Source organism: Callospermophilus lateralis, chromosome 1 (genome assembly GCF_048772815.1).
Source record: "Callospermophilus lateralis isolate mCalLat2 chromosome 1, mCalLat2.hap1, whole genome shotgun sequence".
Taxonomy (NCBI): Eukaryota; Metazoa; Chordata; class Mammalia; order Rodentia; family Sciuridae; genus Callospermophilus; species Callospermophilus lateralis.
In genome coordinates, this window is record NC_135305.1 from 24,383,340 (window position 1) to 24,409,863 (window position 26,524).

General features: G+C 37.9%; 1 protein-coding gene across 2 annotated transcripts in view; it reads right to left on the reverse strand.

The window, feature by feature from the left end:
* Window positions 1-26,524, reverse strand: part of Ahcyl2 (adenosylhomocysteinase like 2) — a 187,286-nt gene that overhangs the window by 14,213 nt on the left and 146,549 nt on the right. For both annotated transcript variants that reach the window (XM_076833352.2, XM_076833343.2), the window contains exons 5-11: window positions 18,439-18,541; window positions 16,545-16,639; window positions 13,748-13,854; window positions 12,475-12,591; window positions 7,851-7,914; window positions 7,146-7,234; window positions 4,638-4,708 (exon numbers count right to left, since the gene is read on the reverse strand). In XM_076833352.2, the coding sequence (XP_076689467.1) occupies window positions 4,638-4,708; window positions 7,146-7,234; window positions 7,851-7,914; window positions 12,475-12,591; window positions 13,748-13,854; window positions 16,545-16,639; window positions 18,439-18,541 (646 nt within the window). The remainder of the gene's footprint in view (window positions 1-4,637; window positions 4,709-7,145; window positions 7,235-7,850; window positions 7,915-12,474; window positions 12,592-13,747; window positions 13,855-16,544; window positions 16,640-18,438; window positions 18,542-26,524) is intronic.

A 26,524-nucleotide genomic window follows, 5' to 3' on the forward strand; every position in this document is an offset into this window, starting at 1 on the left:
AAACACTTTTATATTGGAAATGACATCACTAAGAAAATGCAAAGACACCCAATATCACAAATAAGACAAAACAAAATAATAAACAAACCAAGTCCCCGTACACCAACAAACTAGTGAAAAGATAACCCACAGAAGGGGACAAAATACTTGCAAATCATATACTGAAAAAGGATTTGTATCCATAATATGTAAGAAACTCACAACTCAATAATAAAAAGACAACCCTATATAAAAAACAAAGAATCTGAATAGATATTTCTCCATGACCATGTGAAAAAAAAATGCTCAACATAATTAGTTATTAGGGCAATACAAATCCAACCTATGATGAAATATTACTTTATACCCAATGGGATGGCAATAATAAAAAGACAAACAATAATAAATTGGTGGGGCTGGGGATGTGGCTCAAGCAGTAGCTCGCTCGCCTGCCATGCATGCGGCCCGGGTTTGATCCTCAGCACCACATACAAACAAAGATGTTGTGTCTGCCGAAAACTAAAAAATAAATCTCTCTCTCTCTCTTTAAAATAAATAAATAAATAAATAAATAAATAAATAAATAAATAGGTGAGAATAGAGAGAAATTAGAACCACCATGCACTACAGGTGGGGTTGTAAAATGGTTCAGTCAGTTTGAAAAACAGTGTGGCAATCCTCAAAATGTTAAAAGTAGAATTACTATATATATGATTTACCTATTCTATTCCTAAGTATATATCTAAGAGAATGAAAAATATATATTCACACAATAATAAAAAAATACTATGCTTACAGTAGTATTCATTCACAATTACTTCAAGGTAAAACCAAGCCATATGTCCACATAAATTAATGAATGGATAAATAAAATGTGGTATATCCAAACAATGGAATACTATTCAACAACAAAACGAATGAAGAACTGATACATGTTGTCATATGGATGGACCTTGTTAAAAAAAAAATCCAGTCAAAAGATCACATATTATATGTTCCATTTACATGAAATTTCCAGAATATCGGCAAATCTTGAGACAGAAAGAGTAGTAGTTATACAGGGCTAGAAGAAGGGGAAGGATGGAATAAGGAGCGACTGCTTATGGTATAGGGTTTCTTTTCTTTTTATTTCCATTGCTGGGGACTGCTCTGGACTGTTCCATTACCAAGCTACATTCCTGAGACAGGTTCTCACTAAGTTGCCCAGGCTGGCCTCAAACTTGAGATTCTACTGCTTCAGTCTCCTGAGTTGCTGAGATTACAGACATCTGCCATTATGTGTGGCCAGGGTTTCTTTGGGGGATGTTGAAAATGTTCTACAATTAAATAATGGGATTGCTATGGTTTGGATGGGAGGTATCCCTCAAAAGTTCTTGTGTTCATGCAAGAATGTTCAGAGCTAAAATGATTAGATTATGAGAGCTGCAACCTAATATGTCCATCCTACTTTGAATGGACTGACCAAGTGGTAACTGTAGGCAGGTAAAGCTTAGCTGGAGCAGGTGGGTCACTGAAAGTATGCCCTAGAAGGGTGCATCTTCCCTGTGGTCCTATCCCCTCTATTTTCTCTGCTTCCAGACTCCACCATGAGCTGTTTTCCTCTACTGGGCAATTGCCTATGATGTGCTGCTTCATCTTGGGTCTAGAGCAATGGCGCTGGCAGTCTATAGACTGAGATCTCTGAAACTGTAAGCCCCAAATAAACTTTTCCTTCTCTAAGTTGTTCATGTCAGGTATTTTAGTCACAGTGACAAAAAGCTCACTAAAACAGAAATTGGTACTAAGAAGTAGGGGTCACTGCTGTGACTAACATGACAATGTAGTTCAGAAGCCTTTGGAGCTGGTTAGTGGTAATTTTGAAAAGTGTAGAGATGCAAGCTGGAAAAATTTTAGAATGTTATAAGTGGAGTCTAATGGTTGATTCTGGTGGCAGCTCGGAAGGTCAAAAGGGTAATGCTCATGAAGATTCTGAGGGAAATGAGAACTTTATGGGGAGTTGGACTACAGGTCACCCATGTTATATTCTGACAGAGAACTTGGTTACATTTTGCTCATGTCCTAAAATTTTGTGTAAGGATGAAATTAAAGGTGGACTAATTAATTTGATGGAGGAGATTTCAGGCAGGACAGCATTCAGTTAGTGACATGGATATTTCTGGCAGCTGTTAGCCAGGTTTACATGAGAATGAGGAGCAAAAAACAGAACTAAATAATTTTGAAAACTTGTAGTTTGCCTAGTAAAGGCTTCTAAGGCTGAGACCAAGTATGCTTGTTGAAGATAAGTGTTAAGTACTTTGCATGAGACAACAGGAAAGATGCTTTGAGGGCATCTCAGGAATTTGGAAGACCACACTCACTGAGGGTTCCAGGGTACAGAAGAAAACATTCCTTTGAGAAGAGATCATGGCATACCCTGCTTGCACAGCGGGGCTAGAAAGTTGTTTTACCATGCTGAGCCATGCAGCACCCAAAGGCCACTGCAGCCCTGATTCCAGGGGGCCAGGGTATTGCACAAGCTAGCAGCAGACTTTGACTTCATCCACGTGGAGCTGGTTCTACAGGATGTTAACATTAAGGAATCATGGAGGCTTTCACTGAGATTTCAAAGGAAGGCCTGTGAGTCCAGGAGAAGTGTAGCAAGTTGGAGTCCCTGTGTAGGCTGCCCTTGAGAGGGTGAAGCTGTGAAGGTGAAGCCAAAGCTGGAATGGAGACCCCAGGAATTAAGAGATGCCAGTAATGTAGACTGTCCACCAAGAAAAGCTGCTGACTGCAGAGAAAGCTGGGCTAAGAGAGAGCCATGTACACTGCAACTAGCAAGGCCAAAGGGGCCATGTGCTCTAGATGCTATACAAAAAGTTAAAAAGGGGCAGAGGACCTATTTGCCTGGCTGGGTTTTGGTCTTGGTTTGGCCCCATCCCTTCTTTCTATGCCACTATTCCTACCTTTTGGAATCATAATGTTTATTCTGTGTTACTGTATGTTGGATATATGTAACTTGCTTTTTATTTTATAGGGGCTCACAGCCAAGAGTTTGCCTTGAGTCTCAGAGGAGACTTTGAACTTAGACTTTTGGGCAATGCTAAAACTGTTGAGACTATGGGACTCCTGGAGCTGGACTAAATGCATTTTGCATTGTGAGATGGACATAAGCTTTTAGGGAAAAGAGGTGCAATGTTATGGTTTGCATATGAGATGTCCCTCAAAACTCCCGTGTTAAGGAAGGAATGTCCAGAGATACAATGATTAGAGTATGAGAATGGTAATCTAATCTGTCCATCCTAGTTTGAATGGACTGACCAAATGATAAACTGTAATGGAGTTGGCTGGCAGTCTGTGGACTGAGACCTCTAAAACCGTGAGCCCCAAATAAACTTTTCCTCCTCTTTTGGGGTATTTTGCTCACAGAAGTACAACTATCTTACTAAAAAAAGAAATGTTGTACAACTTTACTAAAAACTACTGAACTGTACACAAGGATGAATTTATGCTTTGTGAAGTATATCTTTAAAAATTAGGTTATGGTGATGGTTATACAACCCTTTGAATTTATTAGAAAATACTGAATTATATATTTTGTTTATTTTGGTGCTGCGAATTGAACCCAGGGTCTTAAGCCCCCAGCCCAAACTGTACACTTTAAATAAGTGAAATATATGGTTTGGAAATTACATTTCAATTAAAAACAAAAAAGATTCACAGAATTGATGAATCTTTTAAAGTTCCTTTTCCCTGCCACCAACTCTTCCTGAGGCTATAAATACACTTTTATTCTTAAATATGCTGAGTTTCCCCCTTAAAGTAGAATTATAAAAGAAAGCCAGTGTTTCTATGATTTATAAAAATAAAATAAGCTTCTCAATCTAAAGAAATTAGCTCTCTCTGCATATTCCTCTCTCAAATTCAAAATCTATTCATTTGAGAATTAATACAATAACCTCTCTCATTTTCTCTATTAAGAATTTTGCTTTGGGGCTGGGGATGTGGCTCAAGTGGTAGCGCGCTCGCCTGGCATGCGTGCGACCCGGGTTTGATTCTCAGCACCACGTACAAACAAAGATGTTGTGTCCGCCAATAACTAAAAAATAAATATTAAAAAATTCTCTCTCTCTCTCTCCTCTCTCACTCTCTCTTAAAAAAAAAAAAAAGAATTCTATAAAAAAAAAAAAAAAAGAATTTTGCTTTAGCCTTGACTTAATTCCAGGGACTAAAGACATACTTCATTTTGGAGATAAAACAAATAATTAAGGGACTAGGGGTACAGTTCAATGGTAGAGTATGTGTATTTTTAGCATGCTTAAGGCCCTGCCTGGGTTCAATCACTAGCAACAACAACAACAACAAAATCAACTGTATACATTTAAGATCTGGCTTCCCACATAAACCTCTACAAATGAGTCTCATCTTAAGCTGTATCTAAAGATGGATGGAAATATAACAGTAATAAAGGGTATAGAGAAACTTTCCTAAAGGGAAGACCTAATGGTGTACATTTGGTCTGAGTTCTTAAGAGGCAGGAAAAAATATGAAAAAGATTGACTGGTTTTATGGACTAATATCCTGGCTTTTGTGTTTGGTTTTCAGAACATTTCCAATCATATTTCAATTACCCCATGAAAGAGTTCCCAAGTATCACCCCATTTAATATGTCATAATCATACCTGTACAGGTAATAACAATGTCCACTTGTCGGATGACCTCATTCAATTTCACCAGTCGAAATCCATCCATACTGTAGAAATAAAGCATGATCATTTCCTAAACAGAAAGCTGGACAGCCTTTTGCCACTGAATCTTAAATGCTATTACCAAGTTCCTTTGGTACCTGAAGTGTCACTTCCTGAGATAGCTGGAACTATTTCTATCAGTGAAAAATCCAAACCATTTACTTAGCTTATACAAGAGAAATAAAAGTTACCTTTGTATCACTGGAACTTATTTCATTCTACATGAGTTACATGAGTTCCCAGCCAAGTTTCTAGAAAGTACCACCTAGTCACTGAATCTACTTCCCCCACCGAAACTGCTCTCCCAAGATCATCAATGATCATGCTAAAAATAAAAGTATGTCTTAGATTCTTTCACTACTTGATTTCTTCTGTGACATTAAACAATACTTACATTCTTAAAACGATATACTCTTTGAGCTCCTTGATACTTTTACTTCCCGGTTTTTCTCCTACTTTTCTAATCATCTCTTATCAACCTCTGCCAACCTTTAAATATTGGTACTCTATTGGATTCTGCCTAGACTCTTTATTTTTTCAGTATTCATTTATAACCTGACCTTGGCTGCAAATGAACACTTTTAGGTAGATAATTTGCACATTTGTATCTCTTAACTCTCTCCAAAGCTTCATAGCAAAGGACCAAATTGTCCACTGGACAGCTCCTCACAGATATCCCAGAAGAATCTCAAGCTTACCATGTTTGAAAATAAACTCATTATCTTCTTCACATTCCCATCCCCATCTACTCTTCCTATATTTTCTACCTTGATCAGCAGTATTACTGTTCACCAAACTGGATTAACCAAAGAAACTAGAACATCCTGGCCTACTGCCTCTCCCTAACTGAAGCTGTCCCCAAATTTGGTTGATTCTATTTTCTCAATTCCTTAAAAAATCTCTTTAATCTATCTGTTCCCTTCTCTCCCACATTCTGGCCTTGCCTAAGTCTTTTTATTTCCTTAATTACTGCAGTAACCCTCAGCCAAAATCTCGTTACTTCTAGGCTTACGTCTCAAAATCATTTTGCAGAGTGACATCCCTAAATGCAATAGGAACTTGTCACTTCCTTGCTTAAAATACTTCAGTGAGATTGACTATCTTCAGGATAAAATCTAAATACCTAAATAAATATTTATGTATCAGTTCATATCTATAAGCTAATATGAATTATACTGCAATCAGAATCATATTCAGGTTTCTCTAATGAACACTAAGAGTATTTGAAGAATGATGGTTCACCTCATGTGTTAGAGCCTTAACTCAGAGGGTCAGCAAGTCTGCTGGGGAAACCTGTGGGTTTATGGTTAGGATGTATGAGGAGTGGCTGGACACAGGGAAATGGCTTTATACCATCCTGAAACCTTCCCCTAGAGAGTTAGTGGTAAAGACTGAGTGGGGAATAATTTGAAACTTAATAATTAAAAGAAGAGTACAAATAAATTCCCATATACCATTCATTCAGAGTTAGTAGATTTTACCCTTAATTTGGATATATCTGATGTTTCCTCATGATTAGTGTTATGGTTTGGATGTAGTGTCCCTCAAAAGCTCATGTGTGAGACAATGCAAGAAAGTTCAGAGAAGAAATGATTGGATTATAAATCTTAACCCAATCCGTGAATTAACCCCCTGATAGGGATTAACTAAGTGGTAAATGAAGTGGTAGGTGTGGCTGGAGGAGGTGGGAATTGGGGCTTGGCTTGGGGGTATACATTTGTAGCTGACCAGTGGAATCTCTTTCTCTCTGCTTCCTGATCACCTTGCGAGCTTCTTCCCTCTGCCACACTCTTCTGCATGATGTCTGCCTCACATAGAGCCCTGAGGAATAGAGCTGGCCTTCCATGGACTAAGATTCTGAAACCGTGAGCCCTTAAATAAACTTTTCCTTCTCTACAGTTGTTCTGGTAGAGTCTTTTAGTCACAGCAGCAAAACAGCTGACTAAAACAAGTAGATTCAAGTAATACATTTTGGGAAAAAATGTCATAGAAATGTTCTTTTTTAGTGTATCACATCAGAAAGCATCTGATACCAGCCTATTTCTTTCCTCCTTCCCTCCTTTTCTTCTTCTTCCTCAACTCCCACCCTTTGGGTGTGTGTATGTTTGTGTGTGTATGTGTTGGGAATTGAACTCTGGGCCTTGCACATTTTAATAAGCACATGTTCTACCCTTGGTCTCACTATTTCGTTTTCAAAGGGTCACAGACTACATATGCAGAAAATAAAGGGTCTTTGGGTCAAATTCTAAAGCTTAACTTTTCTCAGACCATAGCTCCTTGACCTTTGAAAGTCCGAGCTTACTATTTCGCAGCCTTTCTCAGGATCTGGACTTCTACAGGAAATCCTACAGGTACTACGCAGGCCATTTCTTGGAGGCATCTCCAAAATGGTCTATGAGACTTTAGTGTGGAGGAGGAAACAGGTCTCCCTTGCATGCTTACCAGGCTTGCAGGGCACAGATGGGGTCTATCTCAGTAACGTACACAATGGAGCCCATAGCTTTCAGAGCAGCACAGCACCCCTTCCCAACCTGAAGTGGGGAGAGAGCACACATAAAAGAACAGGTGGTGAGAAATGGTTTCTCAAAGCTTCTGGTAAAGCGTACCTTCCTTCCCACCCTCAAACGGAATTTTGTTGAATAGATTCATGCTTGAGTTAAAACAAGAAAAACAAATAAATGCAGTTCATAAACAAACTCTAGGGGCCCTTGCTTAGCACATTCATGTGCACAGAACACCCACACTCACGATTTATAATCAAAACACAAGCTAAAGGAACATCACAAACATTGGTGCTGGAACAAGTCAGAAAAATCAACCTAAGAAAAAAATGGCAAAACGCAAAGGAAAAAAGAAAGATTGCACTTAAACCAGAAAGCCTCTAATTTTTTTTCTCTCCATCTAAAGTGGTAAATGAATATACTCTTATGTCCATATGTATGGGAAATAGTTCTAGAATATGTCATCAAAACACATTTTTTAAAAAATATTTTTTAGTTGTACATGGATACAATATATTTATTTTTATGTGGTGCTGAGGATCGAACCCAGTGCCTCATGTGTGTAAGGCAGGCGTGATACCACTGAGCTACAGCCTCAGTCCCATCAAAATACATTTCTAACACCTAATAATAAGTTAAACTTTACCTCTCCGTAGCCACAGACTACCACTTGCTTTCCACCAAACATCATGTCTGTTGTCCTTTTAAGTCTAGGGGGAAAAACGTTTAAGTTAAAACAAACAAACAAACAAACAAATAAATAATTATCTCCCGACATTACATCAGGTTTCTTTGTGTTGTTTTTTTTTTTTTGTGGTGGTGGTGGGGAGTACCAGGGATTGAATTCAGGGCCCTTGACCACTGAGCCACATCCCCAGACCTACTTTTGTATTTTACTTAGAGACAGGGTCTCACTGAGTTGCTTAGTGCCTCACTTTTGTTGAGGCTGGCTTTGAACTTGTGATCCTCCTGCCTCAGCCTCCCCAGCTGCTGGGATTATAGGCATGCGCCATTGCACCCGGCTATTTGTGTAGTTCTTGTTGTTGTTTATTTTTCATTTTGATGAAAAGCTTGGTTTCTACCCTACAGAAACTAATAACCAAAAAGACTAAAGAACATATTTTCTCACTCCTTGCCATCCAACCAATTCTACGTATATGAGAGATTCACCCCCCTCCTTTATTCATGTTTTTCTTGGGAGTGGTGGGGAAGAGAAGATGAGAGTTATGTGGTAATTTTTTTCCCCCCAGTATAGGGGATTGAGCCCAGGGGTGATCTACCACATAGCTACATCCCCAGTCCTTTTAGTTTTTTATTCTGAGACAGGGTCTCACTAAATTATTGAGACTTGCAATTCTCCCGCTTCAGTCTTGGAACTCTCTGGGATTTTGGGCATGTGCCCAGTTACAGAGTAACTTTTAAACATTAACAGCAATATATATAGACTTAATATATAATATTTAGAATATATAATATGTTTAAATAAAAGGAAAGATAAATAAGAAATTAAAGTGATTTTAATTTAGGAGCTCTGGTTTCATGAAAACATTATTTCAGCTTATTGATTCAGATAATATAAAATATAACAATGGTACATGAGTAATACAGTTAGTGGTTTCAGAATGGCCAGTGGGTCCTACATTAATTCAACAGGGAGAGTAATTAGCAACAGAGTGAAGGAGAGCTTTGATACAAGTTGACACCGACCACAGAAGTAGTCAGTGAGATTTATGGAGTTGATCCCTTCTCAGACATGTTCTATCTCTGTCTGTAATTCTCTACAAAGCTGATTCTGTTTCTGGGGTTTCTCAAAAGAATTTGTCAGAGTGATTTCTGGCTCCTCTTGGGATGCAGTAAGACTCCTTTCTCTGGGAATCTGTGCTAGGCAAAAGAAAGTTTTCAACTAAAAAATGGACTATGTTGCAATAGACAATTTCTACAAATATTTGTAGGTCTTTTTACTCTTTTATCTACCTGTTTACCTCTTCTGTTGAATAGAATCAATAAATGTTCCAAAGGCAAAGTAGTAATCCTTCTTTCAATGATTTGGCAACTCTACCAATAACTATACACACCCCAGTTAAGATCATCAAATACCAATAAGTGCAGAGGCAATTCTTGTTGAGTGAAGAGATAAGTCTGGCAGGGCTACTACTATACTTAGAAATTGTGGCTTAGGGGAGTGGTTCTGGAATGGCTAGTACAGCAAGGAGAATCAAAAGATCATATTCTGGGTCTCCTTTGCTTTGACTACCCTCCACCCTCCTCAAGCCTTTTCTCCTCTCTTCCCAAGGAAGACACTCTCTCACTGTGACTACAGGGGGCTGTGGGGAAAAGGAAATATCATCAACCACTGCTCTGCAAACAACAGCTAGGCACTTATGTGGATGGATTCCAGTTAGGTAATGATTTCCCTGGGATCTTAGGATCCATATCTGTCTTAAGGTTCAATGATAAAGAATAGAAAAGACCTCAGCCAAGAAAGGATTTTTAAAAAAATTTTCTTTTTAGTTGCAGATGGAATACTACCTTTGTTTTTATTTATTTTTATGCAGTGCTAAGGATCAAACCCAGTGCCTTACACGAGCTAGGGAAGTGCTCTGCCACTGAGCTACAGCCCTAGCACCTCCAAGAAAGGATTTCTTTAAAAAATATTTTTTAAGTTGTAGATGGACACAACACCTATATTTAATTCATTTATTTTTATGTGGTGCTGAGGATAGAACCCAGTGCCTCATTCGTGTGAGGCAAGTGCTCTGCCACTGAGTCACAATCCCCCCGCCCCCAAGAAGGGATTTTGGAAGGCTGGGTGCAGTAAGCTGTCTGGTGCTGAATTAGAATCATGCCAAGTTCCTATTTCTGTCTTAATTCTTCTAGCCCTAGGGTCTATAGAGGAGCTCTTACATGATCTGAAAATCCTACCTGAAGTGCTACCTTTGAAGCACTGGGAGAACCTCAGTCTCCAGAAGGCTGCCCTTGCTGCATTTACACTACATCCTAGTTACAGGACTTCCCTTGTTGCCATGGGGAACCAGCCCAGAAACACAGAAGGTCAGTCACCAACACCTTTCTCATATAGACACTCTATTGGAGTGAGTGTTCTCCCCTTTCCACGCACCCCTCCCTGGAGCACAGTTCGCCTCTCCTTTCATCTCTCTGGCTCTCAGCTCTGCTGAGAGGAACAACTGTTCTTGACCCAGTTGGAAATTTTTCACCATTGGCAGGTTCCTACAAGCTCTTAGCACTCAGAGAGTTTCCAGAGAATAGTTGACGTTTTCCTGTTTCTTTGCTGTGGAAACTAACTTTATTCCTGTTCCACTGCTTCTAGCTTTTTCACTTCATACATTTCTGACTTTAAAGAACATTTCTTACCTTCAGGGTAAACCCTGATTGGGAAGGATTCTGTCCATTTTTATGAACTGGTGCAGGTATCTTTATGAATCTTTTACTGAACCTAGTATAGGCTGCTTTTAGTTTCACAGATTTAGGAGTTGAAAAGTCAAAAAGACAGCTAGTTGTGTGGATAAGCAAATGGTTTAAGGAAAATACCCAGATTACTATTGATTTGATCAGGCTCAAGTATTCACAACAACAGCAACCCTTTTATTTACATAGAACTAGGTGCAGAACTATAACAGACTAGACTAAAAATCTACTAAACTGTTCAATCTATCAGATAATACTGTTGATCCTATAGTAGTAATAATTAACAATAGATGGAATTTGTATTGGATAGCCCCCAATAGAAAAAATTCAAAGCAAAAAGCTTCCCCTAAAGTCTAACTCAACCCTAGAACTTATTGTACAGAGTCCTAGAAAGAAGGGCAAGGGAGATTAACACTGAGCAAACTTATCTTCTCATTTAATCCTCACAATAACTCTTTGAGGTAAGTCTTACTGTCACCATTTCACAGATGAGGAAATACACATAGGAGAATTAAATAACCAGCCTATTTATTATTTACAGTTAACAAGTAAACAACAGAGCCATCACAGTGATACATGCTTATAATTCCAGCTACTCGGGAGGCTGAGGCAGGAGGATCATAAGTTCAAGGTCAATCTCAGCAATTTAGTGAGACCCCTGTCTCAAAATAAAATAAAATAGGATGGGGAAGAGCTCAATGGTAGAGTGAACTTGGGTTCAATCTCCAGTATTGCTAAATAAATAGATAATAGAGTTCATTCTAGCTCCAATGCCCCGAGATTCCAGCAGGTTAGTAATATGTTCCATAGAGCCTTTCTTCACTTTTCCATTAACATATACATGATGGGAACCATCTGACTTGGCAATATTCTAAACCATTTTAATGGTTTCACTTAGGAAATTATGGTGTACTATAGTTTGTATCTGGAATATACCCCAAAGCCCAGCTGTTAAAGGCTTGGTCCTCAGATTGGTGCTATTGGGAGGTAATGGAAACTATGAAGTGGGGACCAGTGGAAGGTCTCCAGTTACTGGCATGTCCTTGAAAGGGAAAGTGGGACCCCAACCCCTTCCTCTTCTTCTCTTCCCATGTCCTGGCTGTAGGGTGAACAGCTTTGCTTCACCACACTTCCCCTGCCATGATGTGCTGCTTTGCCACAGGCTCAAAAGCAACAGAGTCAACTGACTAAGGACTGAAACCTCTAAAGCTGCAAACCAAAATAAATTCTTTCTCTTTATAAGTTGATTGTCTCAAGTATTTGTTACAGTAACAGAAAGCTGACTGACAAGTGAGATATTCCTAGCAACAATGAATGAATGTCAGAACACAAGTATAGAAACAAACTGAGTATTAGAAGAACACAGGATTTGGTATGTAATGAGTGGATTTTGTCAGACTTGCAGTACCTACAGATCTGAAAAAGCTAGAAATTCCTCTGGAAATTGTTTCTTCATCACAAGTTTCCAAATGGCCACAGAATTACATGACAGTTAGAATTTAAGAATTTTATGATAGAGCATGAGACAGGACCTAGAATAGGATGACTAGGAACTGTTTTCTAAATTATTAAAAATATTTGCTTGTTTATACTGAATTTAGTTAATGACTCACAGGTCTGATAGGGTCACAAAGTAAGAATTCTGCCTATTAATAGATACGAGCTAGTCCCATTGCTTAAGTAAAATGAATTTTCTTATAATAGTGATACCAATGTAGTTCTGGGTTATAAAATATTGGGTGTGAAGTGGTGACAGATTCAGAGGGGCCATATGAATCATTTCTAGAAATAACCAAACCAAAAAGAAAGTAACTCAAGTTCATCTCAAAGATAATAAACATTACCCATCAAGAATTGATTCACGGCAACAGTACAGGTTGTCAAATTTCTGTTTGGTGACTGAGTCATTGACATTCATGGCTGGGACACAGAGCTTCCCAGCTTTGGACAGTTGGTACAGCCTGGGGATAAGAAAAGTCAAGAAGAATATAAAAGAATGAGATGTTACAATCTTCTGTTGGTTTCATACCAAATCCTAAAAATGTATTGAGGAGGTGAGCTTGAGGGCATGAGACATGACAAGTTCCATCCTGTTAGGTGGATACTGAGAAATGAAGAATGTGTTTTAGAGGCTACATACTGCTTAGGAATAAAGACCTTATCCAAAAATCATGTGAAGAAAATCCTTGACCTAACTTTAAGGCCTTAAATGTAAAAATTTTAAGTTTCATACTAATTTTACTTTACTCCCCCCCACCCCAGCTTTTTCTGTGGTGCTGGGGATTGAATCCAGGGCCTTGCACATGCCAGGCAAGTGCTCTACCACTGAACAAAATCCCCAGCTATGATTTTCCTTTTTAATTATAAAAGGAGTAACTTTAAGTACAATCTTAAAAATCATGCATAATCTCACTATTCTAAGGCAATAATTTTAATTTTCAAATAGTCTCAAATTTATAATGTCCATATACATACCTATAAATATGCATATCTATGAGTTTTATATTAAATTAGTCTTTAAAATTAGATTTGTTTTATTCAAAATTCATACCTTCTAAGAGTCTAAAGTTTATATTATAACTTATGATTTTGTATATTCAAAGGTTCATGATACACTGAAGTAGTCACGGTGGTTTATTCAGAATTTTCTTCCCACAAATTTTATTTCATAAGGTCTTTCTGGGTGAATAATTGCAAACAGAAATGATTTCAAATTTTATTAAGGGAATCATGTTCATTTGGGAACAGAACTCTAAGTCCTTGCTCTCTACATAAGCAAGTAAACTCTGTGAGGGTACAGTTTTTGTCTGTTTTGTCCACTATTAGATCCCTAGAACATAGAGCAATTCACTGTAGAAGTTCAAAAAACATTTGTTGAGTAAATGGATTTGTCCAAAAAAGAACAAGCACTCACTGCATCACATGAACTAGGAAACATGAGAACCTCATTTGTTTTCCTTTCACTATTTTGTTATTTGTTATTTTCAAAAAAAAAGTGTACAATCTCAGATCTCATAGCAGGATCCAATTTTTAACATAATATGTTCTATAAGTATGTGATTACAAAATTATATATCTAGGCTGTATGAAGCCACTTTTGCTCATGTTGAATCTTACCTATGGACTCCAGTAACACTCTCCTCGACTATGCCCTTGATTTTCTTAAACATATTGGGGTACTTTTTATAAATCCAGTGAGTAAGATCCCCTCCATCATCCAATATCTGCAACAGTAAGCATCAGTAATGTTATTCATTTTGCTGAAGACTCAAGAGTTCTCTGGGTCTTGTGTCTCAATTTCTAGTTACCTATTTAAGGACATTTAAATTTCTCATATGGTCATACAAAGTAACTTAAAGCCAGAGCTAATGTAATAATCTACCAGTAATGATACTCAAGTAAAAGACAACAAGGGGGTGAAAGACCAATTGCAATTCTCATAGCCAAATGACCCTCCCACATAACACATCTACTATATTTCAATACCCTGCAATATGATGAGGATTTTTCTTTTTATGGGTTGACAGCTTAAGTGGTTTTCTAACTAGTTCATGAATGTACAAAGATATTCACAAAGCCTAAACTTCATATAGCTAATTTCTATAGGTTAAATTCGGGACTCTAAATACATTCAATCAAAGCTTAGCTTAAATTAAAAGATGAATAATTAGTCTCCATCTCAGAACAATGGTTTATAAAACTGCATTTGTTAATACTTTACTTCTCCCAAAGTAGAGGCACTCTCCCACCCAATGTATCAGGCAGCATTGTTGGGTTTTGCCTAGCACAACCTCACACTCTGTATAAACCAAATTAAAAATAACTAGGAAGCCGTGCAGCATGTAGGTGTGCAAGCATGCCTCTGAGCAGCTCATCACTATTTCAGGTTGGGATTAAAGATAAACACAATGCTGTGCCCACTGGAGCTTTCATCAGCAGAGGAAAGCTACTGAATTATAAATAAACTGAAGAAAGATCAGCTTAGAATACTATCAGGCTACGGCACTTGAGCCCTTCACTGGGCTGTCAGAAGTGTGCCTGGCAGAACTTTCTAAATTGTTATGCCCATCTGTCTAGAAAATCCCCAGAGCTGGCACGTGCCCATTTTACAGTTCCATCATATCAACCCTACCACAAGTACTAAAATGTCATCCTGAACCCCGAAGTACACAAACTCCCCAACTTCATGTCTACCATCTGGTCTTTTTCACTTCCAATCTATTTTCTCTGACTTACTCAATCTTGCTTGAGAGGAGAGACCGAGATAGGGCTCACATTAGAACTCTTATCCTCATTCCATATTTCAAACAGAAACCCTCAGAACTGATGCTCTAAGAAACCCAAAGGATTTTCTGAGTTTCTCTCTCTCCCTTTTTGCCTGATGGAATCCCATGAGATTTTCCGTTTAGCCTCTAATCTCACAAAAAAGATCAAAGACAAAAAGGACTGAATAATTGTAAACTCTCTGGTCAGTCCCTCCATTCTCATCATACTTTTCCCTTTTAACAAAGGTATATGATGTAGGCTATCCCTAACATTGATATAATGAATGTAGCTCATAATTTTCCTCATGTAATTCTATTATAGAAATTCTGTTCATCAGGGAATCTTCCTAAGGTTGGAAAGCAAGGAAAAGCATTAGATCTTGACAGGATCCAAAGAAGCACAGGGTCCTAATTTTTCTGGGGTGACAACTATTTTTGTCCTTGTATAATTTTCCTTTATTAACTTTCCAGCTATTTGTGCTGGCTCCACATTTCATAAAAGCTCTCTGGGTTAAATACCATATCCTTCCTGTGTTCCTGACTATAAAATTAGAGTTTTATTCCCAAGAGAAACCCCTTGGCATATCTTCTCTAGTGTCTGTCAGTCACTACTCTCTTCTGTCACTGTTAAAATTGCTAAAACGAGGTGACTCATCTTAGAGCCACTGTATTATATCCCTCTGGGATACAAAAACTTTAACCCAGCTTCATCAAACCAGCACCTGATGCCATGTGACCTGGACTACAGAATTCAGAAAAGGCTGTTTCTCTGTCCTGTACCAGGTGAAGCCTGCTCCGTGGTCTTTAGCAATAAGCAATGGTTTCTTTTTTCAGTGGATTCTCTAATTTCTCCTCTCACTAATATGCAGAAATGTTTGCAAAGCCGGGGTGCCTCATACTCGGTGTAGCTTTTTGCCAGTATGTGAATCTAAAGTGCTATCAGCCTTTAAGATTTATTCTTTTACAAAAATGAAACAGAAATAAAAATGAAGCAAAAATTTTTTAAAAATCCCAAACTTTGCCTGGTCATTGTTTTTAGGCAGGAAATGAATAAAGAGAAGAAATTTGAACTTGGAAGATCTTTGGGTATGCTATAAATTCAGTACATTAATTCTTTTAAAAAGGTCAGTACATCAGGAGCTGGGGGTTTTCATTTATTTAGTGTTTTTGGTGGTTGTTACTGGTGGTGTTGGGTGGGGGTAGTGGTAGGCATGGCAGGAGATGGAAATGCATTACCCTTGCTTTTAAACCAGCCAATGCTCTTGGGCAGCATGTTAATATTACTGAGAAAAATGAATGCTTCCAAATGATCAGTACCAACAATTAAGTCTCTGAAGTTGTTTGTTTTAAATATTTTGTTTTAGTTGTAGTTGGACACAATACTTTTATTTTATTTTTAGGTGGTGCTGAGGATAGAACCCAGGGCCTTGCACATGCTAGGTGAGCGCTCTACCACTGAACCACAACTCCAACCCCTAGTCTCTGAAGTTTTAAGAGGTTCAATTCTCTTGGGAACCCAGGTACCTCAGATAGAAATAGAGCCATTTTCCTTCCTTCTTGTTGGGAAATCCTCTCCTAGGTCATAGAACCCTCCCTACCATCATCCTATCAAACACATACAGAAGTGGGTTAGCAGAAATCTGACCCACCATGTTTGGCTGCCAGCCCTCCACGTTCACACATCTGTCAATGCACCACCAAAAGTCATCTTCTGACTCTCCTTTCCAGGCAAAGACCGGAAATCCTATGAAAAAGGAATAAAGAGAAACCAGTAAAGGTTGCAAAAAGAGCTGACTCCCAATTTTTGGCAAGAAGGCACTGATTTTCCACAATTCTAAACACTCTCATTCTTGTTATATTCCTTGGACTGACTTTCTTTAATGATTAGTATTGCCTTCAGCCCTTTTACCCATTCTTTTATCTTTGATGGTTATTTTGTTCTTGTTAGCCCAAAGAGGATAAGCGTAACAGGAGTATGATGGTTGCTAAAAATATGACTAAAGGGAAAAAAGAAGAAACCAGAAATAAATACTTCTTGATCCAGTCAAACTGGCACTCTTACCATTTCCCAACGGCACTTCGATCTTTGTTGCTTCTATACTTTAGTCATCCCACCCTCTTCATCAGGAAAACTCTCATACTTTCCTCCATCTGCTAAAATGTTTGCTTCATGTCATAGCCCAGTTAAGTGTCATGTTCCCAATGAAGACTGATTAACTCAGTTGGAAGCAGGTGCTCAAGGAATCCAAACTTTTCTATGTCTATTGTATGTGTACTGAATATGAATTCATGCTCAGTTGTCATATTTACTACATATGTCCTTGTATTATCATTATTTATGCAAATGTATTATCTCTCTTCTAGTACAGTGTGAGATTCTAAGGGCAAAGATATTGTCTCATTTGTCTTTTTTGGGGGACGGGGGAAACGAACCTGAAGGGCCTCTACCACTGAGCTACATCTCAAGCCCTTTTAATTTTTTAAAATTTTAGACAGTGTCTTCTCACAAAATTGCTGAGGCTAGCCTTGAACTTGAATTCTTCTGCCTCAGCTCCTGAGTCCCTGGGATTTCAGGCATATTGTACTGCACAGGGACTCATTTGGTTTTTTATCTCTTTTTAAAATTTTTATTTATTTTTATTTTTATTTTTTTTAGTCATATATGACAGCAGAATGTATTTTGACATATAATACATACATGGAATATACATACATCAATCATATTGTCTATTCTGCTGCCCTTCCAATGCCTGTTTTTTTTTATCTCTTAAAATAATAAACATTTGTTGGGAAAGAAAAGCAATGATACATATGTACAACTCATTGGGCTATCCATTTAATATTTGTGTACTTTTCTATCATATGTACATCAATAAAATTTTATAAATAAATGAATATAAACAACAACAACAACAACAAAAAACCCACAAATGAAATACCAAAAGTACTAGCAAAAGGAGAGACATGCATGCTGTGTAGGGCTTTTCCAGGGGCTCTGACATATTGCTTGGTTCCCTGATCTGCGCCTTGCATCAGAAAGTGAAGGCAGGAAGCTGACAAGGTCCATACTTCCCTATTTCTTTTGTCCTTCAAGTGTCAGTAGATGTTATGATCAAAATTAATTTGCCAGGTCAAGTCTTCTTTACTGCTGAAGCAGAAATACCAATCATCAAACCAGAGGAAACTATTGACTGCAAAATCTGCAAGGCCACAAAACTATGGCTGAAGCATTCTTTTCTCTAATCCACATCATCTTAAGACAGCCAGTAACATTCACCAGTGTTCTATTTGTCAAAGTGGAGCACGAATAACAGAATATTACATATAGGTACATATATGCCAACTACAAAAGAACAAAGTTAACTAGATTGTATTTGACAAGAGAAACCTAGAAAAAGAGCAAACTTATCGAGAACAGGGATCCATTTCTTACCAGGCAGATGCTTTACTGTCCATCTTTCTAAAACATTTATATACAGTCAATGGCACTTCTGGGAGACTTACTTCAGCCAAAGACATTAGAAAACAAGCAAAAGAACTTACCACTTTCTGCTAGAGCAGCAGCCACTTCATTGAGAGTGGAATAGATGTTACAGGCAGCCCATCGGCACTGTGCCCCCAGAGCACCCAGAGTTTCCATAAGCACCTGTGTTAAAGAGAATACAGGAGATGAACAAGCTTATACCAACATATATTTTTTAATAATTATGTGTATGGGGCTGGGGATGTGGCTCAAGCGGTAGCGCGCTCGCCTGGCATGCGTGCGGCCCGGGTTCGATCCTCAGCACCACATACAAAACAAAGATGTTGTGTCTGCCGATAACTAAAAAATAAATATTAAAAATTCTCTCTCTCTCTCTCTCTCCCTCTCTCACTCTCTCTTTAAAAAAAAAATTATATGTATGTGTATGTGTATGTGTATAGTTGTAGATGAATACAATACCTTTATTTATTTATTTATTTACTTATTTATTTTTGATACCAGGGGTTGAATTCAGGGGTACTAGACCACTGAGCCACATCCCCAGTCTTATTTTGTATTTTATTTAGGGAGAGGGTTTCACTGGGTTGCTTAGCACCTCACTCGAGATCCTCCTGCTTCAGCCTCCCGAGCCTCTGGGATTACAGATGTATGCCACCACATCTGGCTTTATTTATTTTTTAGGTGGTACTGAGAATTGAACTCAGTGCCTCACACATGCTAGGCAAGTGCTCTATCACTGAGTTACAACCCAGCCCAAGTTTATATATTTGACAATGAGAAAGTACATCAGGAATAACAGACCAATAATTTTCAAACCATGCTCTATAGAACCTCTCCAAGAGCCGGGGACATGGCTCAGTGGTAGATCACTTGCCTACCATATGTGAGGTTCTGGGTTTGATTTCTAGCACCGTCAAGAAGAAAGGCAAGAAGGAAGGAAGGAAGGAGGGAAGAAATGATCAACAGAACCTCTTCAGTTTTCTGAACACAGGACAAGGCAAGAGGCTCCAGCTGAATTCTATGCTTCACCCTATTTGTATACTGAATCTGCATAATATTTCATAAAACTAAGGACTTCAGAGACCCCCCCCTCCCTTTTTTTTTTTTTTTAAACAAAACATACATTTACAGTTCTGCTTCTGCTTAGGATGCAGAAATCAAGAGAAACTTCCACCCTAACAACAAGAAAAATCTGGTAATCTATAAAGTTAAACTTCAGCCCATCAAAGAGCCAAGGTGGTAAAATGACCAAGTAAACTGAACTCCCAAGAGTGATAAGTCTTTTTTTATTTTTTTAATTGTAGTTGGACACAATAACTTTGTTTTATTTATTTTTATGTGGTGCTGAGGATTGAACCCAGTGCCTTGCATGTGCTAGGAGAGTGCTCTTCTGCTAAGCCACAACCCTAGCCACTGATAAATCTTTTTAAGTAGGAGGGAAGATTGTTTTGCCTTTGGCAGAATATGGGAGGAATAGGTGGTACTGAGATGGGAAATGGCTGCAATACTTGAGATAAGAAAAATTAACTAAAATTTTAATTAAAGGCTACGCATTGGCTAGGCACAGTGGCACATGCCTGTAATCCTGGAGTCTTGGGAGGCTGAGGCAGGAGGATCCAGAGTTCAAAGTCAGCCTCAGCAACTTAGCAAGGCCCTAAGCAACTCAGTGAGACCCTGGCTCTGAATTAAACACAAAAAAGGGCTGGGGATGTAGCTCAGGGGTTAAGTGCCCCTGGGTTCAAGACCTAGTACAAAACAACAACAAGAAAAATAAAAGGCTAAGCATTGGAAAGTTTGTCATCTGGATTTCTGGAGCCCCAGTTAGACATGAGGAGTTTCACATGCTGAGAGCTGATGGCTGGGCCCAGAGGCAGGCATGGAACCTGGGCATATTTCTATATTTTTCTCATTGTAGGAAGAAGAATAGGATTCATGACTGTCTTCAGGTACCATGTAAAGATTCAGTGCTCCTGAGGGAGGGCAGAAACAAAAACTCTCTGCTTCTGGGAGAGTAGCAGGGAACCCCTCTTGCGCACAGGACAGTTCAAGGATCTGCTACCTCTCCAGGAAGGGCAAAAAACATCTTTTGCCTGAGACTCCCACAGGTACAAGGCAAAATCTGGCTGCTACATAAAAGAGAGGCAGGAACACTGCCTGCCTAACACTGATTGGACTCCTCCAGCCCTCACTAGGAGGCTGATCCTGGGAAACAAAGAGCAACCATTTGTGCTATAGTGGGGGCAGGCACTTGAAGACAGAGTTCCCTGTAGAATACATATACTGAAGCAGTTGAATGCTGAGGGTGATGGCAGAAACACTAGAAAAGCCCTCTGGAAGTAAAATCAAATCGCAAGGTAACAGTATCCCACTGCTAAAGGAATTTGAAGCCTTTGATGCACAACAACAAAAGCTAAATCTAGTTCAATTCATAGCTGTAACAAAAATTAATATGCTGTCACTCAAAAAATTTTAAGGAACACAAAAAAGTGACAAAAGTAAGCCAGGTGTCAAGAATTAGAGCCAGAAGCTAGGAGTGGTGCCCGAAGTAGGAGGATCACAAGTTCAAGCCAGAGTCAACAACACTGTGTGACTCTTCTCAAAAATAGAAGGGATACCTGGGCATGGTGGTACGTGTCTATAATCCCTGTGACTCAGGAGGCTGAGGCAAGGGGGTTGCAAGTTCAAAGCCAGTGCTGGGCCACTTAGCAAGACTGTCTCAAAAAAAAAAAAAAAAAAAAAAAAAAGCAAGTACTGGGAATTAGCTCAGTGGCAAAGCACCCAGTGGGATAAATCTCAGTACCAATAGATATGTATTAAAAAAATAAATAAATAAAAAGAGCTCTAGCTCAGCAATAGAGCACCCCCAGATTCAATCCTGTACTGTTAAAAGAAAAGTAAGAGTTAATAAGCAGTTATTTTCCAAAATTAATAAAAGAGGATCCAGAAACAATGACATTCCAATAGCAAAGATTATATTAATGCCCAGATCTTCTTAAAAGAGCCAGGGGTCCTTGGAAATATAACTGATTCCAAGGCTACAGCAGAGCTTAGAATATCTTCTACTGCAATCAAGAAAACGTTCAAAGAATGAAAGTGACTTATCAAAATACAAGCCATGGAAGCCACACCAAAGGGCTCCTCCTGGCCTGGGGACAACATAAGCATCAAAATAATATAGTAAGGCCTATCACCCACTACATAAAATAAAAAACAAAAATTTTATACAAATAAAAATAAATGAGGGCTGGGGCTGTAGCTCAGTGGTAGAGAGCTTGCCTGGCACATATGAGACACTGGATTCGATCCTCAGGACCACATAAAAATAAAATAAAGGTATTCTGTCCATGTACAACTAAAAAAAATAAATGCAAAGTCTAATGAAGAATAGGATAGTTACAAAAATGTATTAATTACAAAGAGAAAAAAATAACTTTTATGAAGGAAAAGCAGGGAGATTCCATCTTACAGGATCAAACAACATGAACAATATGGAACAAAATGAAATCATAACCACTTAATTGGATTCAGTGGGGAAAATGCAGCATCGTTTCTGTGATAGTCCTACTATAGATGCATAGTCTCAATCAAATAATGAGGAAGCAGCAGAAAAATATAAACTGAGGACATTACAAAATAATTCCTCTGTAATCTTCAGGAGTATCAAGCTCATGAAAAGCTAACTAAGAAAGAATGTTACTCAACTGTAACAGTTACTCAACTGTTCTGGACTAGAGGAGATTAAAGATATCCAAAGTATGAAGACATGAATTGGTGTGAACATACTTTATATACAAACAGAGATATGAAAAATTGTATTCTATATGTGTAATAAGAATTGTGATGCATTCCACTATCATGTATTTAAAAAATAAAAGCAATTAAAAAAAATAAAAGAAAATAAAGGAGACCAAAGAGAGACATGACAATCAAGTGTGACACAGGTATGGACTGGATTATTTTGTTATGAAAAGTCCTACTGAGAGGCTGGAGTTGTGGCTCGGTGGTAAGAGCACTTGCCTAGTATGTGTGAGGCCCTGGGTGCGATTCTCAGCACCACATATAAATAAATAAATAAAATAAAGGTCCATCAACATCTAAGAAAAATATCTAAAAAAGAAAGTACTACTGAAACAACAAGTGAAACTCGCATTGGATCTGAGGAGTAAGTGGTAATAATCAATGTTAATTTCCTAATTTTGGTGACTGTACTGATTATATAAAAAGAATGTCCTTGTTCATGGAAACTATACACTAAATATTTGGGTATTGCTATGGTCTGAATGTATGTGTATCCCAGTGTCTTATGTTGAAATCTAACCCCCAAGGTAGCGGTATTAAGAGGTGTGCCACCTATGAGGAATAAGCCTCAACAGACACTGAATCTGCTTGTCCTTGCCCAGCCTCTAGAATTGTACATAATACATTTCTTTTGTTTATAAATTACTATAAATAACAAATTTATGTTGTTTATAAACCACTCAGTCTAAAGTATTTTATTATAGCAGCCCAAGATAACTAAGACAAAGGTGAAGGAAACATTAGGTTAGCAACTGACTCTTCAATGGTTCAGAAAATAAAGTTGTCTGTGCTGAACTTCCAATTTTTCTGTATATCTGTATTTATTTTGAGTTTTTTAAAATTATTAGAACCAGGGACAGTGGCATATGCCCATAATGCTAGTGACTCTGGAGGCTAAGGCAGGAGTATTACAAGTCTGAGGCTAGCCTTAGCATCTCAGTGAGACCCTGTCACAAAACAAACACACAAACAAGATAGTTGGTGGAGGGGGGGTGCTGTAGCTCAGTGGTAGAGCAACCCTAGATTCAAGCTCCAATACTAAAAAAAAGAAAGAATTGTGAGTCAAGACAGTTGGCTATTTGGGATCAAACAGGAGTAAAGGCAGGTGAGGAAGCAAAGGAGGAGGATAGAGCTTAGAAACTGTTTAACATGACTTCAAATCATTATTATTTAGAAGGAAAAGCAATGGAATTAGGGTTAGAAGAACTATGGGAACACACCTAAAATATATAAATAGATATGTGTCTATTAGAAATATGGACAGGAAACCATTAACCATGGTAGTTATTTGTGGAGACTGGTTTATGAGACTTTTTCTTTCTTTCTTTTGTGAATTCATAGTTTTGTTTTTTTTTAAATCTTTTTATTTGTTGTTTTTAGATACACATGATAGTAGGGTATATTTTGACATATTATACATACATGGGGTACAACCCATTACAATTTTGATTCCATTCTTGTGGTTGAACATGCTGTGGAGTTATACTGGTCATGTATTCATATAGGAGTAAAGTTATGTCTGATTCATTCTACTATCTTTCCTATTCCCTTCCTTCATTCCCCTTTGTCTAATCCAATAAACTTCTATTCTTCCCCTCCCTATCCTCCCTTGTTATGGGTTGGCATCCAAATATCAGAGAGAACATCTGACCTTAGGTTTTTGGGACTGTCTTATTTCACTTAGCATAATATTCTAGAGTACCATCCATTTACCAGCAAATGCCATAATTTCATTTTTCTTTATGGCTAATATTCTGTGTATATATGTATGTACCGCATTTTCTTTATCCATCTGTTGAAGGGTACCTAAGTTGGTTCTATAGCTTGGCTACTGTGAATTGAGCTGCTATAAACACTGATGTGGCTGTGTCACTGTAGTATGCTGATTTTAAGTCCTATGAGTGGGATAATGGTAGTTCATTCGAAGTTTTCTAAGGAGAAAAGTTCCCATATTGCTTTCCAGAGAGGTTGCACCAATTTGCAGTCCCACCAGCAATGTATGAATGAACCTTTTCCCCCACATCCTCAGCAACATTTTTTAAAAAAATTTTTTTAGTTGTTGATGGACCTCTATTTTATTAATTTATTTATAGGTAGTGCTGAGAATCGAACCCAGTGCCTCACACATGTGAGGCAAGTGTACTACCACTGAGCCACGACCCCAGCCCGTCAGCAACATTTATTATTACTTGTATTCTTAATAACTGCCATTTTGACTGGAGTGAGATATAATCTCAGTATAGTTTTAATTTGAATTTCTCTAATTGCTAGATATGTTGAAAATTTTTTCATTTATTTTTTGACCATTCATTTTTCTTCTGTGAAGTGCCTGTTCAGTTCCTTTGCCATTTACTGATTGGGTTATTTGTTATTTGTTATTGGGTTATTTGTTACTGAGACTGTGTCTTTCTGCATTATAATCTTATGGTAATGTTTGAAGATTCTTAAATGTACATGAATATGTAATCAGGAATATAAAACAGAGATCTAAAACAAAAGGAAAAAAACACTCTTGTAACTATTTTAAGGAAAAAGAAAAATATAGGGAAGTAATGATAAAATAATATTAAAACTGATAAACAGTGATTAATACTAAGGAAAACAGAGAGGGAACCCTGAAGGCTGGTAATGTTCAGCGAGTGTGGAGATAAACAACAAACTAGATATAACTTAGCAACATGAGACAGTAGAGAAGTACTTACTATTTTAAGTCACCATGTCTCATGTCCCTGACTGAGGAGGCCCAAAAAAGGTTTCAAGAGCATTTCTGCCTCAATTCATTAGACTGTAGCTTCAAAAAGAGTTAGCTTTCAATTTATTATATTAATTTTGGTCAGTCAAGGCACTCTATTCCTCAGAGAACATATAACCCAGAAAAGTCTCAGAGTGAAAACAGAAATCATCTGTCTTGAGGAATCTCTACTGTCCTTAATCAGGAATGTGACCACATAAGAGTGTGCTTCAGGAGAGACAATCTTTTGAAAGTCAATCTGGACTTTCGCATATTTTTTGAGCTATACAGATGACTCAGCCTTATAAATTCCATAAAAGACTATTTTCTCAATCCACCTATTTCCCTCTAGTGGTCTCAACATGGTTGTATCACATCTTTATTTTTACTTATTTGTTTATTTGTAATGCTATTACATCTTTGATGATGACTCAAAGAGGAGATTTAGAACACTAAAGGAGCATTTTTGGTTGTCACAATGATTGGTAGGGGAGAGCTACCAGCATTTACTGGGAAGGGCCAGGGATCTGGACATGATGAAAGTGCAGGACAGCCACTTATAACAAAAAATCTGTGCCAGTCTGGTATAATTTTCAAATGTCCCACTGAAAGTTCACAGGTGAAAAAGCCATTTATAATTTTCAGAGTTAGAACCCAATTTCATGTTACACATTAAGAATATTTTTATAGTTTTAATACAAAACAAGAATTATTTTTTCAGGAAGGCAACAATTATGTAAATTAAGAGAAAACTCATACGTTTCATTATGGTTGTTGCTCAGAAATTTACAGAGTTGTTTACTATTTCAGAAAATCATATAATTTGGTAATGCTGCCCTGATGCTCTGGAACCAATAACACACATATCTATCTTCATTTGTAGCATTCTCATTCAAATAATGCTGTGAGTAAATATAAATAACTGACTATTCTTCTACAGTGCCCAAGAATCACATACTGAAATTTTTAAAAATTATAAATTACTTTCTTCTTATTCTTCTTTTATATATAAGATTTTTTTTTTCCAGGACTGAGGATTGAACCTGGGATACTTTACCATGGGGACTATATCTCTAGCTCCCCTGCCCCTTTTCAACATTTTATCTTATTTATTTACTTATTTCTCTTTTTTTTTTTTGACACAAGATCTCACTAAATTGCTAGATCACAGGTGTGTACCACTGTGACTGCCTTAAGATTTTTTTTTTTTTTTTTTTTGAATTTAAAATTTTTGTGTGTGGGCTGGGGATGTGGCTCAAGCGGTAGCGCGCTCTCCTGGCATGCGTGCGGCCCGGGTTCGATCCTCAGCACCACATACAAACAAAGATGTTGTGTCCGCCAAAAACTAAAAAATAAATATTAAAAAGTTCTCTCTCTCTCTCTCTTTAAAAAAAAAAGAAATTGTGCGTACCTAAATATGCTATATCTGAATTTCATTTCGAGACAATTTAGGGACACTGAAAATATTTATAGATAAAAAAGGAGTCACTAAATCTGTCAAGGGCAGGAATCACTGTTCTAAGCCCACTGTGATTCCGGTCCCCTTCCCAGGGCTGGAGGAGCATGGGCATGTGATCAGTTCTGCTCAGTGAGACCCAATGGAGAATCCTCAAGAA